Source organism: Phaenicophaeus curvirostris, chromosome 4, assembly GCF_032191515.1.
Source record: "Phaenicophaeus curvirostris isolate KB17595 chromosome 4, BPBGC_Pcur_1.0, whole genome shotgun sequence".
NCBI classification, from domain to species: Eukaryota; Metazoa; Chordata; class Aves; order Cuculiformes; family Cuculidae; genus Phaenicophaeus; species Phaenicophaeus curvirostris.
In genome coordinates, this window is record NC_091395.1 from 72,041,273 (window position 1) to 72,056,760 (window position 15,488).

Sequence of the window (15,488 nt, forward strand, 5' to 3'; positions counted from 1 at the left end):
TCAGCTGGCTCGGTGAGCTCTGGCACTGTTCCACTAGCTTAGGGGCACCACTGAGAATGATCAGGCATTGAAATCTGTTCGAAAACCTGCTTATATGGCAGTGAGCAAACTCCAAAGTATTTTAACTACTTGCACGCATTCCATTCTGATTAAAATCAAATGTATAAACAAGGAAGTCTGATTGCTGAGCAGTGGCAAACAGCTCTCAGCTCTGTCATATTCAGCAGCCACCAGAGTCAAAGCGATGGCTGTTGGCCGCGTGACAAAATCCCCTCGGTAACACAGCCACATAATAGGACATTCAGAATATTTCTTTGCAATGGCCTTTATTAAACATCCTCTTTGATATTTAAGTAGTAACAGTTTAAAAATTCTGTTTCAGTAATTCATACAAGAGCCTTTTGTGTAGTCACTGTTACAGCAGCTACGTTGCCATCTAAGGAATAAATCTTTATCAAATGTTGGGTTTCTCACTGTGCAGAGATCTGCTCCACACAAAGAAGCTGTAGAAGCAGGCACTGGAAAATGCCTATAGAAACCATCAGAACTCTGAATTTGGTTCTTTGGCTAAAAAAGAAATCTAACAGCCATGTCTCAGACACATAACTCTTAATAAGGAAGCAACAGGAAAGGGAAATGCATCCTCTAAAGCTTATAAAAATCATGGCAGTGCACCCAAGTACACCAAAAGGAGAGAATATGCCTCAAGCAGACACTTCCATATAACACTGAAGCTTCAGCACAGCGCTGCCCAGCACCCCTCATGACTCTGATTTCAGTATTTCCAATCCTGGAAATCTGTCATGTAATAACCGTGTGCAAACTAGCACTACCCACCCACATGGGACTCTGGCCCACAAAAGTTAGACAGCATAAACATATTCTGCTTTAATTTCTGTCTGTCACAGCTGCTGAACAGCCTGTGCAAGACCCCAGTGGTCTCCTTAATTTGATTCTTTTCTATGTAAACCAAAAAACTCTTTTTTTACACTAAATAAATGTTTCTTTGGATCAAAGAACAGGTTCTATAGGTGCAGTCATTCTCATTAAAAGGATTAGGCTCATCAGGTATCCAGATTAATAAACCTGTTGGCACAGAGAAGATGACTGGGGATACAGTCTGTGCCCTTGTTGCGTAGCTGTAGAGCATTTGTATCTCTTATGATGAACATTTAAATCAGAATCCTTTAGTTATAACCAGAACACTATGTGAGGGGTTGCTTGAGGTCAAACAAACCAGTCCCTCCTTTAACAACTTTCCCAACTACTAGACATGCAGAAGGGGATCGCAGTTCATCATGGGCACCTGTAAGAGAATTCAAACAAAATCAAATTAGGATGTTTCCAAAGGTTTCTCCAAGGTCAGTGCCGAAAAGCATTTTGGTTTACGTGCAAGAAGTCATCTGGTTCAGCCTCCCCAGTTTCAGAAAGGCACCGCCACCTACTGCTTATACTGAATTTGTATTTCTGAGAGCAGGACTCCAAAACTCCTCCTACCCCTTCTACAACTACTGTTATCTCATCCCAGACATTTTATGTAAGCAAAGAATTAGGCCACACATTACTGACCTCTCCCTATTCAGCATGAAAAAACAACACGCTCTGAGTTCTAAGAGAACACAGATTTGCCCTGCCAGTGAACGCATTTTGCTGATTAAATAGATTGCTAAAAAATACATCAGGGAGGCAAAACCAAAAAGATTCTCTTTTCATTGCTGCCTTTTTCCTTTGTTAGAGTGAATCCTTTTGATGTGGGCTTTAAATCCTTCTGGCTAGATATGAAGAGAACTTTTCGCTGGAGAGACATTCCATGAATTCCTTTGATTTTGTGGTTACTCACTGTAGTGAAATAGTGTCACAGAAATTTGGAAGCTCTCCAGATGACATGTCTGGCTCGGACTGTTTGGCTTCCACTGTTTTTATAAGTATCTAGGCTGGTTTTCATTCATCCTAATTTCCAGTAAGCTGAAAGTTTGTCATTAGAGCAGTTGAAAGATAGGAAAATTGTTAAACTTTCTATAAGTTTGGATGATCTTTATTCTACTGAGCAAAATGTACTGAGCTTTCTGTCACACAGAGGGTGGGGGAGGAGCTGCAACACAGCCCAGTGAACAGCATGTGCTTGCGGATCTGATCTCAGCTACAGCTGAATAATTAAACAGCTGCTCCAAAATCTGTGACAGCTGAAGAAAAGAAAGCTTTCATCGACAGTCGTAACTGTGCTGTTTGCTCAGGTGATGTTCACAAAGAGTTATTCTTCGAGTAAACAGCTGAAGGAATCTTACTTCTGATGCTGCCTTTGGTCTACTTTCTGCAGACCAAACCCCGAGCAGCAGCCTGCTGGGTCACGCCTGCATTCCAAGGCATCTCTTCAATAAGCTGTGCACAGCAGTCACAGGCCTCCTTTTCTCCTTATTGACCAGAGGCATAAAGCAGACACCCTGACAGTATCTTGTTACTTGTACAGTCAAGTTATCAGTTCCATTAAAGCAAATTAGATCCAGATTTCAGCAATCCGCATTTATGGCTTTGATTTCCATTGTGGTGAAATCAGTAACTCCCTCCAGTTGTAATCAGCATAGCCTTCCTGCCAATTCTCCTTGCCCTTCTGTCAGTATGCGCTTTGTGTCTTTATTCAATATTATCCATAAATAAAACTACGTTTCACTTGGCAAAAAACTTGTGTTATTTCTAAGTTAATATGTGATAGCATCCTCTTCTATTCAATTTCACCTGAGATTTACACTTTTCCTTTCTGATTTTCAGATGAATTTCAAGTCAATTGTAACCAATACTACTCATTAAAACACAAATTACATTTGCAGAAAAGTTATAGAAGGGCATTAATAAACAGGAATTCAGTGATAAAAGTATCTCTGACATCTGTGCAACACAGTTTAAGTCACAAGTTGAAGAAGTCATGTTGAGAGCTTCTTGTTTGTAATAGGTAACAAGGGAACACAGGAACATCCAAGAATGAGAGTATCCAACTGGCAAGTGACAGAAACCAAGATTATTGCAAAAGGGAGATGTAATTAGTATCCAAAGCATGAGATCAAGCAAATTGTCTAATGACTGACTTAGATCATACGATTTTTGCATAGAGAGAGGCAGAAAGAGACTCCTGGCCATCTCAAATGGCACAAGAAATCTACTATTAGACAAGCAAACGTGACCGTTTATCTGTGTTCGAGGAAAAAAGCAAAGACAGTAAAGTGCTACAAAGCAGAAGAGAAACAGAATCAAAGGAACAACCAGGACTGTTATCACAATAAAATTCTGAATAGCAAGATGAGAGAAGAAATTATATTATGGGATTTATAATAGGGATATGAAAAGAAAGCAGAGATGACAATTTTAATGGTAAAGACAGAAAAAGGCAGAATTAGTAGTCCTTTAAAAGGCTTTGCTGTAACAAATCTTAACAATCTTAAGGTTTGTTATAAAAATGCCTATCTAATTCTTAAAGCAGTCATAGACGCCACACATTACGCATGGGAGCTGACTTCATTTAAGTTGACATAATTTTGTTAAAAACATCTGGAATGTTTTCCTAGGCAACGGCTTAATTAAAATTTTAGCCTTTGGCATTTCTTCCTAATGCAATTATCCATTACTCCAAACAGTGGAACTTTACGATGAAATCAAAGCATATGTGAAAGGCTGCTGCAATATAGTTCAAACTGAACCGCTTACCCATCATTGTTGCTTCCTTCAAGAATTTGTAGCTGGTTTCGAATGTCATCTGTTGCAGAGGGGAAGAGTTGGACTGAATTCCAAAACGATTCAGTGGTTTATAAAATCCTTCAAAACACATGTAATCCGCCACAAGGGAAAGGTGCCGAGGGTCTACCACAATGCCTAAGAGCAGAGGAGCGAGTGATCGTCAGAGCATTCAAGGGCTAAGGTATTCTTTTTAAATATAGAAGGTCTAAATTAGAACCCCCGAGTCTAAGCAACATAGAGAACATCTCTATTAACATTGTTCTACCAGTTGTGCCTCTCTGTGCGTAGCTGGCTACTTGCTCCCCTCAAATATCCAGGAGGGGCGGGCCTCACTGTAATATAATCCAGCAACTTTTCAGGGAAATTAAATTGTCAACAATACAGTAAGGCGACAGTTTTTCTATATACAATCAGTGTGGTCTGTATCATCTTTATTTACATAGATCCATTTACACATTGATCCATTTGTGATGGAGATGAGCTCCGGCCCCTCACCTGGTGGCCTGTTTTAGACCAGGCATCGGAGTCAGAATCGTAGAACGGTTTGGGTTGGAAGGGACCTTAAAGATCATGCAGTTCCAACCCCCCTGCCATGGGCAGGGACACCTCCCACTGGATCAGGTTTCTCAAGGTCCCATGCAGCCTGGCCTTGAACACCTCCAGGGACGGGGCAGTCATAACTGCTCTGAGCAACCTGTGCTAGGGCCTCACCACCCTCACAGGAAAATTTTTTTTCCTAATGTCTAATCTAAAACTCCCCTCAGAAAGGTTACGTTATTTTCTGGACATGATGTTAGGCATCCACTGAAAACCCCATTTAGTCTAAAAAGAAATAGCACATTTTTTGTTAAATAACACTTGCAGAGTGGGGGATCTTCAACAGCTCTGTCAACATTTACCTAGCAGTTCCTGAACAACTTGAAGGTCAGACCATTCTGGGTTGCCAGCTGGCAAATCTATTCAATATAACTGGTTGCTAGAATTCCTACTGTATTAATCTTCTCTCTTTTCAATAGTTTAATTCATACCAAGATTTAGCTCACTTCAGGTAAATTCAATATCCCTAACTTTAGCAGCTTATGAAGGTGGACATCTTCCCTAATTCTGGAGTCTCTGGATAATCTATGCAGAGAGAAGAACATTCAGACAATGCAGCACAGCTATTCCAGGAAAGATATAAACTCAACTACAAAGGGAGCCTAGACACCTTCATTAAAAATCTAGAGCGAGGCAAGATTAAGCCCCTACTCAGGGCCACTACACAAGTCTAACACAGTTGGGTTCCTCAGACGTTAACAGTTAATGTGTCTGGACCTTCCAGCTTGCAAAAAATAGATGTACCAGAATACAAAAGTGTATTCTGTGAAGGAGGCATAAATTCTGCCTTGTCTAGTGAATTGTCTACTGATTAAACAGAACCTAATAATTAAGTAACAAAGTCTGTAATGCTTAAAACGATCAAAAAGCACAACTTAAAAATACACACATAAATGAAAAGATCATGTAAAGACAACTTCGTAAGCGCTGTGGCTGCGTTTTCCAATCTTAGTAAAGATTATCTTTCAAAATGCAAAGAAATCTTACCATATACAGCAAACACATCTTTTATTTCCTTTATAATTGCCCTCAGGGCAGACTCAATACCATAAGTCTTAGCCATGGCATGAATATCATTGGAATAAAGTCTGTTCAGGTCCAAAATCTAAAAGCAAAAAAAACCCCACAGATATATGTTAGGATAGTAGTTACTCTGTATTTCCAAATAACTTAAGCTATGATAATTTTTCTTCTCCATTTTCCAGTGGTTTAAGCAGCAGCGATAGTTACAGATCAACCAGGCAACAGCTCAGAGTCAGAGTCAAACACAGATAAAAATTTCTCTGGCGATTTACATTTAAGCTGATGATCACAGCCTTTTATACATGAATGAGAGTACTGGAATCAAAACTCCCCACAGGAGAAAACTATCTGAAATTAGAGAAAGCAAACAAACCAATTGTCCCAAGTAGCAGAGGAACATGTTAAAAGCCTTCCAAGCAAGAGAATACAATGCCCAGTCTGCCTCAGCCAGCCAGAATTTGCAGAAAAAGCAGTAAAGAAGATGTAGCCTAAAACAATCATGTACTTGTAGAGTTACGGGCTAGATAACAGACTATTCATCTCCAAGCACTGCAATTCATTTAGATGGAAGAACTCCCTCAAGTAACATTTACAGAGACAGTTACGAGCATGGTGTGGAATTATCTGTCATTAGACACTGGGCTGCTGCACAAAAACTGATTCACAAGCTGCCCTTGACAAAAGGCTCTGCTGAGCCATGAACACATCTGGGAGGGAAAGGAGGAGGAAGAGAGTTTAAGATCTGAATAGGCTACACATCACTCCCAATACATGTAAATGGCACCCATCACCCATTGTCTCTTCCTAAAATATAAAAGATCGTACAAGTTAGGGATTATAAATAGATTACGGACATCAGAGTATCTGAACAGCTCTGCAAGGTTTATCCCTTCAGTATGGAGAATGAGCTCCTTCTCTCCTTGCTTATTGGTACTTTCATTCAACAAGCACCGTGTAATTCCCTTCACTTCATGAATGACTGTGCTTCGTGCGAGAGAGACGAGCAAGGAGGAGAGATCGAAGTACACCTTCATCAACGGAAGCGCCAGAGAAACCTAAGAGGAAAAAAACCCAATGCAGTGTTGTTCTGTAAAACAGTTGAACACTGGGATCAATAACAACCCTACTTCTGTTTAGGCAAGAAGCAGAGTGTGTGTTTAGAAACATAAACACCCGACTAGAATGAGAGCTGAATGATGCTAATAAGAAAACCACATCCCAAGACCACATATCCACATTGCTTTCAGGATCTCTAAATTTACACCGACTATTGTTTTTTTGGGTAGGTTTTTTCTGCATGTGGGTATGTGTTTAAGGGGGTTAAAACAAAGGGTTTGTTTTATGGGGATTTGTTTCAGGGGTTGGCCTGTTTGTTTTAAAATGTTTAGGCTTTTTCAACAGTCCAGCCATTATTTGTATTCATCAACAGCTACATAGCGACGCATCAGATATTTAAAGATTAAACCCCAATAAACCTGTCAAAAACCTGTTTTTAAAGAAGTTCCATCAGGCGCTTTGAAAGTCAGGTGTTCCTAAAAGCTATGTCAAGAGGTCTATTTGTAGTGCCACTTTTCTGTACTAACATAGGATTGCTGAGACAAAACCAGCAGCCACTGTGCAACCACACACCGATGTTTCCGGGCACTATCACCTTACCTCACACCAAAGCTCATTTTCAGTGTCAAACATGTAATCCTGTATTGACGGGTGGCTGTCCAGAACAGCATTTATTCGCAAGTCCATTGACTGAAGTAATTGATTTTTCTTTTTTCGAGTTTGAGACACAAAGGAAAGAGGTTGTGAATCATCACCACCTGCTCCATTCTGCTCTTCTTCAGCACCTGTCTTTTCTTCTTTTTCTGATTCAGCCTCTTCATCTTCTTGATTCTCATCAACGTTTGCCTCCTCATTTTCTTCTTCACTCTCATAATCCACCTACAAAGAAATTCTGTTGTCCTTATCTGAGCCAGAAACGTACAGAAACAAAGCACACCATGAAGGAGGTGACATAATGCAAATGCAATTCTAGTACAAAGAATACAACAGATTCAATTCAGCCTCTGCTTCTTTATGAGCTTGATAGTATTTCTCAATACAGTCAAGGGCACTACAGGTTATTGTGATTACAGTCAAACTTAGATTTTCTCCCCATAGAAAGGTTCTTCCCATAATCCAACTCTCATGAAGGGTCTCCCTCAGGATTTTAAATTACTCTGCACTCTTGCTGAAATTACAGAAACCCATTTCCTACGCTGTAATTCTGAAGTAGTGAACATGCAAATATACACAGAGCCAGAAAGAATGTTCAGTAAAGTTTCTAAAATAACTAATGGCATAAAATTTGCAAGAGGTAAAATGAAAGTGAACTATGAGGTCTGATGGGTCTTTCCTGCCCTCAGTTGGAAAACGCTGGTGTGCAAGAGTGAACAGCGAGTTAACATTGGGACAATATTAACTCAACACTTGGTCTGTGAAGCAGTTTTTAGCCAATAACATCACTGTGCTTGAGCACCCAGAGTATTCACAGAGCTGGCTCCCTCTTCCCACAGATCAAGTCAGTGCTCAGAGGAATCCATTTTTCGTCAGTAGAAGATGTGAAAGCAAAATGACTGAGATCCTCAACAGCTTTTCAGAAAACGACCTGTGGAATTGCTCTGAAACTTGGCAGCATCAAATGCAGCTGTGTGTCAGCTCAGAAGGGGATTATTTTGAAGATGATCATATTTGATTTGCAAATTTGTTAAATAAAAAGAGTTACAAGCACAGCCTTGTTTCCTTGTGCATCAAACCTTGTACAGCAGACAACCTGATTGCCAGACACATCTACTCAACGGCTGAAGGAAAATGGCTTCAAAAAACCCAGAAGATCTCTTCCATCTCTAACTCGCATGGTTCTGTTTTAAAGGACAGCAGTGACTCAGCTTAACTATGATGAGCATGGTCATTGCATGTCCCAGCTCACATTTGCTGTACATTTCCTCCCCATTCAAATCAAAACTGATAAGCACACAGACTTGCCTATCACCTTTCAATTTTATTCTTTTCTTTTTTTTAAGCAATTTGTTTCAACAGTAGTTTTCCCAACTCAATAATCATAGAACCATTAAGGTTGGAAAAGACCTCTAAGATCAAGTCCATCTGCCAGCCCATCACCACCATGCCTACTAAACCATGTCCCCAAGTACCATGCGTGCAGGTTTTTTTGAACACCTCCAGAGATGGAGGCTCCACCATGTACCTGGGCAGCCTGTGCCAGTGCTTGACCACTTTCATTCAGTCCAGAAATTTAGAACAAAGCAGAGGAAAATGGGAATTCAAGTGCAGTGCTAAGCACCTAGAAAATCATTACCTCTTCTTCCTGGTTCCTCCTCCGTTTTGCTTCTGTAGCATCGCCATCCCCTTCGTCTGCTTCTGCATCAACAATATTCTCTTCTTCCTCTGCTGGAGCTTCCTGATCATTCTGTATCTAGAAACCCATGACACACCAGATAATCAAGCTGACTGCTAGGAAGCATCAATTACATAAAAAGGCTTCAGCCAGACATTTGGAATTTAACAACCCCTTGTTCACTGTTCTACCTTTAAGGACAAACTAATTTATAGAATCATAGAATCATAGAATAACCAGGTTGGAAGAGACCCACCGGATCATCGAGTCCAACCATAAGCCCACTGTTATAAAGAAATAATGAATTTACACTCATAACTTTAACATAAAACAAGATGAACGTCTACGAAACAGATAAGCTATCAGCCTGCTAGTATGAGAGCCTTTGATGGGCTGCCACTCTAGCAGAAGGAACATGCAAAAGCCTATCACTGTAAAAAGGATCTTCCCTAAGGTTTTGATAGCCACTGCTACAACAGGACGTTGATCTGGGAGCAAAACCTGCTTTATCTCACTGAAGCTAAAATAAACAAGCATTTTCAGAGTACAGTTTTAAGTAAATCAGAGGTTAATGCACAATATTGCCTTGTTAATTTGATGGCAATGCAAAGACAGCTTATGCATGAAGAAAGTATTTAAGAAGTAATAAAGTATTCACACATTTTGTGTTCACATTGAAACATGCTACTCTTTTCCAAATCCTGGTTCTCAAAACCAGGTAAAGGAAGTGAGGCATTTTTGAGGTAATGTTTCTCTGTACCTTGTCTTGGTCACCATCTAAGTCTTTTCGAGTTGCCTTCCGGGTGCTGATTTCAGTAAAAGATGTCATCTTTGCATTCTTCCTTTTAATTGCTTCCAGAAAAATTTTAAAGAACCTGAAAGAATCAGCAACCCAGGATGTCAAAGCTCAGCAGTACCACAGGCAAGTCCAAGTTGTCAGAAAATTAAAGAAGCCAGTCAACTCAGGACAGGCCATATTCTCTGAGGGATGCAGAAGTAATTCTAGGATAAGGGAAATAATTTTCCTTCTCAACCCTCTTCTGCTCCTTTAGGGATCAAAAGTGTTGATATCATCTCTTTTACAGTCAGAGACGCAGCCACACATCCAAAGCTTACAATTATAAGCTCATCTGGACATAAAATCTGCACATCAAACTGACCTTCAGAAGAGATGGTTTAGAATAATAGAATTGTTTGGTTGGAAAAGACCTTTGAGATCATGAAGTCCAACCGTACCTGTCCACTACTAAATCATAATCCTAATCTACCCGTCTTTTAAAGACCTCCAGGAATGGGAACTCAACCACCTCCCTGGGCAGCTCTGCCAGTGCCCAAGAACCCTTTTACTGAAGAAATTTTCCCTAATGTCCGATCTGAACCTCCCTGGTGCAACTTGAGGCCGTTGCCTCTTGTCCTGTTATTTGGGAGAAGAGATCAACACCCACCTTGCTAGAAAGCTCCTTTCAGGTAGTTGTAGGCAGTGATAAGGTCTCCCCTCAGATGCTAAAAAAACCCAGCTCTCAGATGCTCCTCATAACCCTTGTTCTCCAGCCCCTTCATCAGCTCCGTTCCCCTTCTCTGGACACACTCCAGAACCTCAACATGCTTCTTGTAGTGAGAAGCCCAAAACTAAACACAGGATTCGAGGTGTGGCCTCACCAATGCTGAGTACAGGTGCAGAATCACTTCCCTGATTCTTCTGGCCATGCTGTTTCTGATACAAACCGAGATGCTACTGGCCTTCTTGGCCACTTGGGCCACTGCTGGCTCATGTTCAGCCGCTGTAAATCAACACCTCCAGGTCCTTCTCTGCCAGGCAGCTTTCCAGCCAATCTTCCCCAAGCCCGTAGAGCTGCATAGGGTTGTTGCGTCCCAAGTGCAGGACCCAGCACTTGTCCTCGCTAAACTTCATCCCGTTGGCCCCAGCCCATGGATCCAGCCTGTCCAGATCCCTCTGGAGAGCCTCCCTACCCTCAAGCAGATCAACACTTCCTCCTAGAAGTTTACTACTGGACTATTTTCTTTTTTAAACCAATGAACACAGACAAAATTTTAAATACAGTAACCCAGCATGAACTCATGTGGCCTGAAGGAAGAAGAAATCAATGAAGCCTTTTTGCAAATCAAAAATAGCTTTCAATGGACCCTTATCATTAAATGTTCTACTTTTAACTAAACAAATCTAGCCAGATGTGGGGAAGGAAGCAGGAGAAAAAAAAAGAAATGAGAAAAAAATATCCAGTCTTTTCTGACTTAATTTTTTAAAACCATTTCTAAAATACAAGGCTTAGTTCTGTTCAATGAAAGCACCAACGTTAAAAGATAAGGAATGAGATGTTACTTATAAAGCTCTTCTTTGAGTACATTGGAGACATGTGAAAGATCTGCCTTGACACAATTCTGCACTGTCACCACACCACTGATTAACAGTTTTATTCCAGACATAAAAAGCAACTGCATAGATGCTTCTGCAAACACATCTGCTCTGAAAAACACAGCAGCAGTGATAAACAACATGCAGTGACCCTCAGAGCCCATGGAAAGACAAAAGATGACCAAATATTAAAGTATCTGAAAGGAAACTCACCTTGTTTCCATGAAGTGTAAGATGTCCCTGGGCTTCACACACTTCTCCTCTTTGTAATATTCATGGGGCAAGAAATGGAATTTGATTTTGTAGAGGTGATGTTTGTTCTGCTTGCACTTCACACGCAGGGATTCCTCTATCTCAACTTTCTGCAAAACCTACAAAAGCCCCAGATAGCAACATTACTCCTTTGATGAAGACACTTCATTTACTCCCTGCAACTCCAGTGCTTTGCATATGAGACTGGAATTACACAAGATCAACCGGTAAACTTTTCTAAAGACTTTGCAACAGCTCCTGGGTGAAAGAGCTTTACCCCACTGCACCCCTTCTGGCTTAAACTCCTCCCAACAATTAACTTAGACAATACTAAGAGAGGCGTTAGTTCCTACTCCTTCACAAAAGGCCACACTCCTTAGTGAGCCAACAGCTTCACTTTACTGACCCACACTCTCTGGACCTCTTGTGCCCACAGAAAAGCTTTCAAAAATGGAACCTGCTACAAAGGCAGCCTAACTGATGAGCTCAAATGGGAAATTTTGATTTGAAGACTCTCAAAGAATACACTGAATAGGAGGCTCACCTCAGCTAAGCACACTCTTGTAAGCAGTTTCTTAAGCTGTTTCACCTTCTTGAGAGCTTTCTTGGTATTGAATACAGGAACACTCATTGTTGGCGTTTTAATATTTGCACTGGCCACCATCAAGATTTCCCTCAACCTTTAAATAAAGAATGATCTTTCAAATTAAGTGATAAAAGCACTATGCAATCAAATAAATATTTAGTTCATTTAATTAGGCAGCAACTGCCAGCTCTACCAACACCATATGCATCAAGAGCTGTGGTTACCACTGCATTGCTCCTTTTTGCTTTCCTAGTTCCTTATGAGGCTCAGGGCAACAGGAGCTCTACTGCCTTAATTAGATTATCACTCAATTACAGGGAGAGACTAAAGATGATAAGTTGTTCCAAGAACAGAAGAATTAATGAAGCCTATTTCCTACAGATGCATAATGCATGCTCCCCATACTCACTCCCTCTTCCCTCTCCATGAGAAGCTCGATATGAGCCGGCAATATGTGCTTGCAGCCCAGAAGGCCAACCACAGCCTGGGCTGCTTCAAAAACAACGTGGCCAGCAGGGAAAGGGAAGTGATTCTGCTCCTCTACTCTGCTCTCATGAGACTCCACCTGGAATCCTGTGTCCAATTCTGGAATCCCCAACATAAGAAGGATATGGAATGGGTCCAGAGGAGGCCACAAAGATGATTAGAGGGCTTGAGGACTTCCCCTGTGAGGACAGGCTGAGAGAATCGGGGTTGCTCAGCCTGGAGAAGAGAAGGCTCCAGGGAGAGCTTAGAGCAGCCTTCCAGTACCTGCAGGAGGCCTACAGGAAAGGTACAGGGAGCGGCTTTTTATAAGGGCATGTAGCAATAGGACCAGGAGGAATAGCTTTAAATCATAAGGGGGAGGACCTAGAATGGACATTAGGAAGAAATTCTTCACAGTGAGGGTGGTGAGGCACTGGCACAGGTTGCTCAGGGAAGTTGTGGCTGCCCCCTCCCTGGAAGTGTTCAAGGCCAGGCTGGATGGGGCCTTGAGCAGCCTGGTCTGGTGGGAGGTGTCCCTTTTCATGGCAAGGGGCTGGAAGTGGATGATCTTTAAGGTCCTTTCCAACCCAAACCACTCCATGATTCTATTCTATGATTCCCTGCTTCTCTGAAGTAACGTAACCGTCTCCCACCACACACACACATACAAGAGGCCAGGGTCACCACCCATCTTACTCAGAACAAGCCGATGACGGGCTGGTAAAACTTGTGCAGCATAAAGAAGAGCCAGAGGAAACATGACTGCTATAAAACAGGTCACTGTCTACATTGGTGATAATAAACCAAATATACCATATTTCATAGTTGCAGGGAAATTCAGTATGTGAAACAAACAGGTTTTAAAACTAGTAGGAGGAAGAAGAGATTGCCGAAGGGCAAACCCACAAAGCACCATTTTTTAGGCTTATACTGTATTGAATAAAATACAGAAACAAACAAGTGATTTGTCATACATCAGATAAGAACATGGAATGTTCAAAGACACTCTGTACCTGTAAAATGAACCAAAACAACTGTAAAATTGTAAAACGTTAAAATATTTCTGAACAGGCACAATTTACAATTAAACTAAAGGATCACTTGCCCTCAAGATTACACATATGCCTGCCAGAGAGATGAAGCACTGGTACGTAAGTGCAAAAAATGGCAAAGGACCCACTGAGCACACAGCTTTCTCACCTCGGAATACCCAATGTGACGTTCATTTCACCTCTGCCAGCGAAGTGGAAGGTATTTAGAGTCATCTGTGTGGAAGGTTCCCCAATACTCTGAGCTGCAAGAAGACCCACAGCTTCTCCTGGGTCACAAAGAGATCGCTGCCACTTTAAGTACAACAAATCCTTTAATCTGAAGACAGAAAAGAAGAGGTTTAGTTCAAAGCAGTACAAAATAAAGATGTTGGAAGAGATTGCAACATCATTCAGTTTAATAAAATTATCTCTTTCAGACAGGTTCTTCTGGTAGCTTATGGATAAATACACTTCAGAAGCTGTAAAATTGTCAACCCCAATCTGATCTGACAAACGCAGCCCATGTACACAGAACCAAGGCCTTGGCCAAGCCAAATTTTAATTCTGCTGCTAATTCTCAGAATGTCAAAAGAGAATCTATTTACTCTCACTTGTTCATCTTACCTGCCTTACTATCTCCAAGGTGTGGCAAGAGTGTATTTTGGTATTAACTGTTACTGTAAAGTATTATTTAATATGTAAGGGAAAAGCAATACACTGCTGCTATTCCATAAAGCCATTGCCAAAGCCCTTAGCAACACAGAAAACTCAGGTCTGGAAGAAACAAGATACCCAGGGTCTCTTCACTGCACACTAAGCACACAGTTTTCAGGAACCAATCTGCAACACAAATCTGTTTTACAAAGGCCACAACAACCAAAAACTTCTCATCTTTAGAAATCTCAGCCCAAAAATAGTGCAAAGAAGTAAAGACAGAGAAGCTACTACCTATCAGAAGAAAGCGTTGGGTGCATGTAATTTTGTCTGTTCTCAGATTCCCATTTGTTGATATAATCTTCAACTCCATTTCCAAATGTTTCTGAAACAGATGCAAAATAAGTATCTGGACGCCAAACACCAAGACTTGGGTCAGGACACTTGTTCGCCTTCTTTGTGTACTTCCTTCGTTTCTTCTCATCCAGTTCATACCACATCTTTAATAACTGAAAATAAGATGAGATTTTTAAGCAGGGTGATTTATCTGCAGTGAAACTACAACTAAAGAACGCAGCAACCAAGCAATAAAGGAGGAAAAGATCATCAGATTAAAACTTAAAGGCTTATGTAACACATAGCAAATAACAACTTAGCTATAAAGATGACATTCCCATTTTCTGATACTTATACTTTCAATCCCAAATCATTTCTAAGGTTCTTCACAAGCTTAAAATAGTCTGTCCATAGTCACTACTCCAGAAAGCAGTAAAACACAGCCCTCCAAGCACAATTCTAACTTGGGAGTGAGCCCCCTCAACATACCTAGTCTTTTAGTGCTTCCAGTACCTGCCTGCCTAAGGGGGGCCTACAAGAAAGATGGGGAGGGGCTTTTTACAAAGGCACGTAGTGACAGGATGAGGAGGAATGGCTTTAAATTGGAAGGGGGAGGATTTATATTCGACATTAGAAAGAAATTCTTCACAATGAGGATAGTGAGGCACTGGAAGGGGTTGCCCAGGCAAGTTGTGGATGTCCCCTCCCTCAGTTGTTGGCACTCAGGCCCAATAGTCCAGCAGAGACTTTGAACATAACTTCTATCTTACTCACGCTGATCAGTTTTATTTCTGCTCTTCAGTCTCCTGCTAGTCTTTCAAGTAACATTTCAAATGTCACATTTAATAAAGGAAAAAGTTAATACCAACTTAGAAAAAAATACAGAAAATGAGCTAAAAGTGTCTTTTACATGTCTTGTTTTATGAAGGAGGAATTGGCTTATGGTATGGAAGTCTGTCAACTGGGCTTTAGAACATACTGAGACAGAAATAAATGTGTATCCCTATCTACTGGAAAAAGAAGAACAAACAGTAAATGAATCCCCAGACCAAACAG

General features: G+C 41.0%; 1 protein-coding gene across 1 annotated transcript in view; it reads right to left on the reverse strand.

The window, feature by feature from the left end:
* Positions 1-309: 309 nt before the first annotated feature.
* The window catches only part of POLR1A (RNA polymerase I subunit A), a 37,664-nt gene continuing 22,485 nt past the window's right edge, over positions 310-15,488 (reverse strand). The window contains exons 24-34 of the mRNA XM_069856508.1: positions 14,391-14,605; positions 13,612-13,779; positions 11,905-12,040; positions 11,322-11,479; positions 9,495-9,609; positions 8,696-8,812; positions 7,003-7,281; positions 6,201-6,401; positions 5,311-5,428; positions 3,697-3,861; positions 310-1,306 (exon numbers count right to left, since the gene is read on the reverse strand). Of these exons, the coding sequence (XP_069712609.1) occupies positions 1,206-1,306; positions 3,697-3,861; positions 5,311-5,428; positions 6,201-6,401; positions 7,003-7,281; positions 8,696-8,812; positions 9,495-9,609; positions 11,322-11,479; positions 11,905-12,040; positions 13,612-13,779; positions 14,391-14,605 (1,773 nt within the window). The 3' untranslated portion in view covers positions 310-1,205. The remainder of the gene's footprint in view (positions 1,307-3,696; positions 3,862-5,310; positions 5,429-6,200; positions 6,402-7,002; positions 7,282-8,695; positions 8,813-9,494; positions 9,610-11,321; positions 11,480-11,904; positions 12,041-13,611; positions 13,780-14,390; positions 14,606-15,488) is intronic.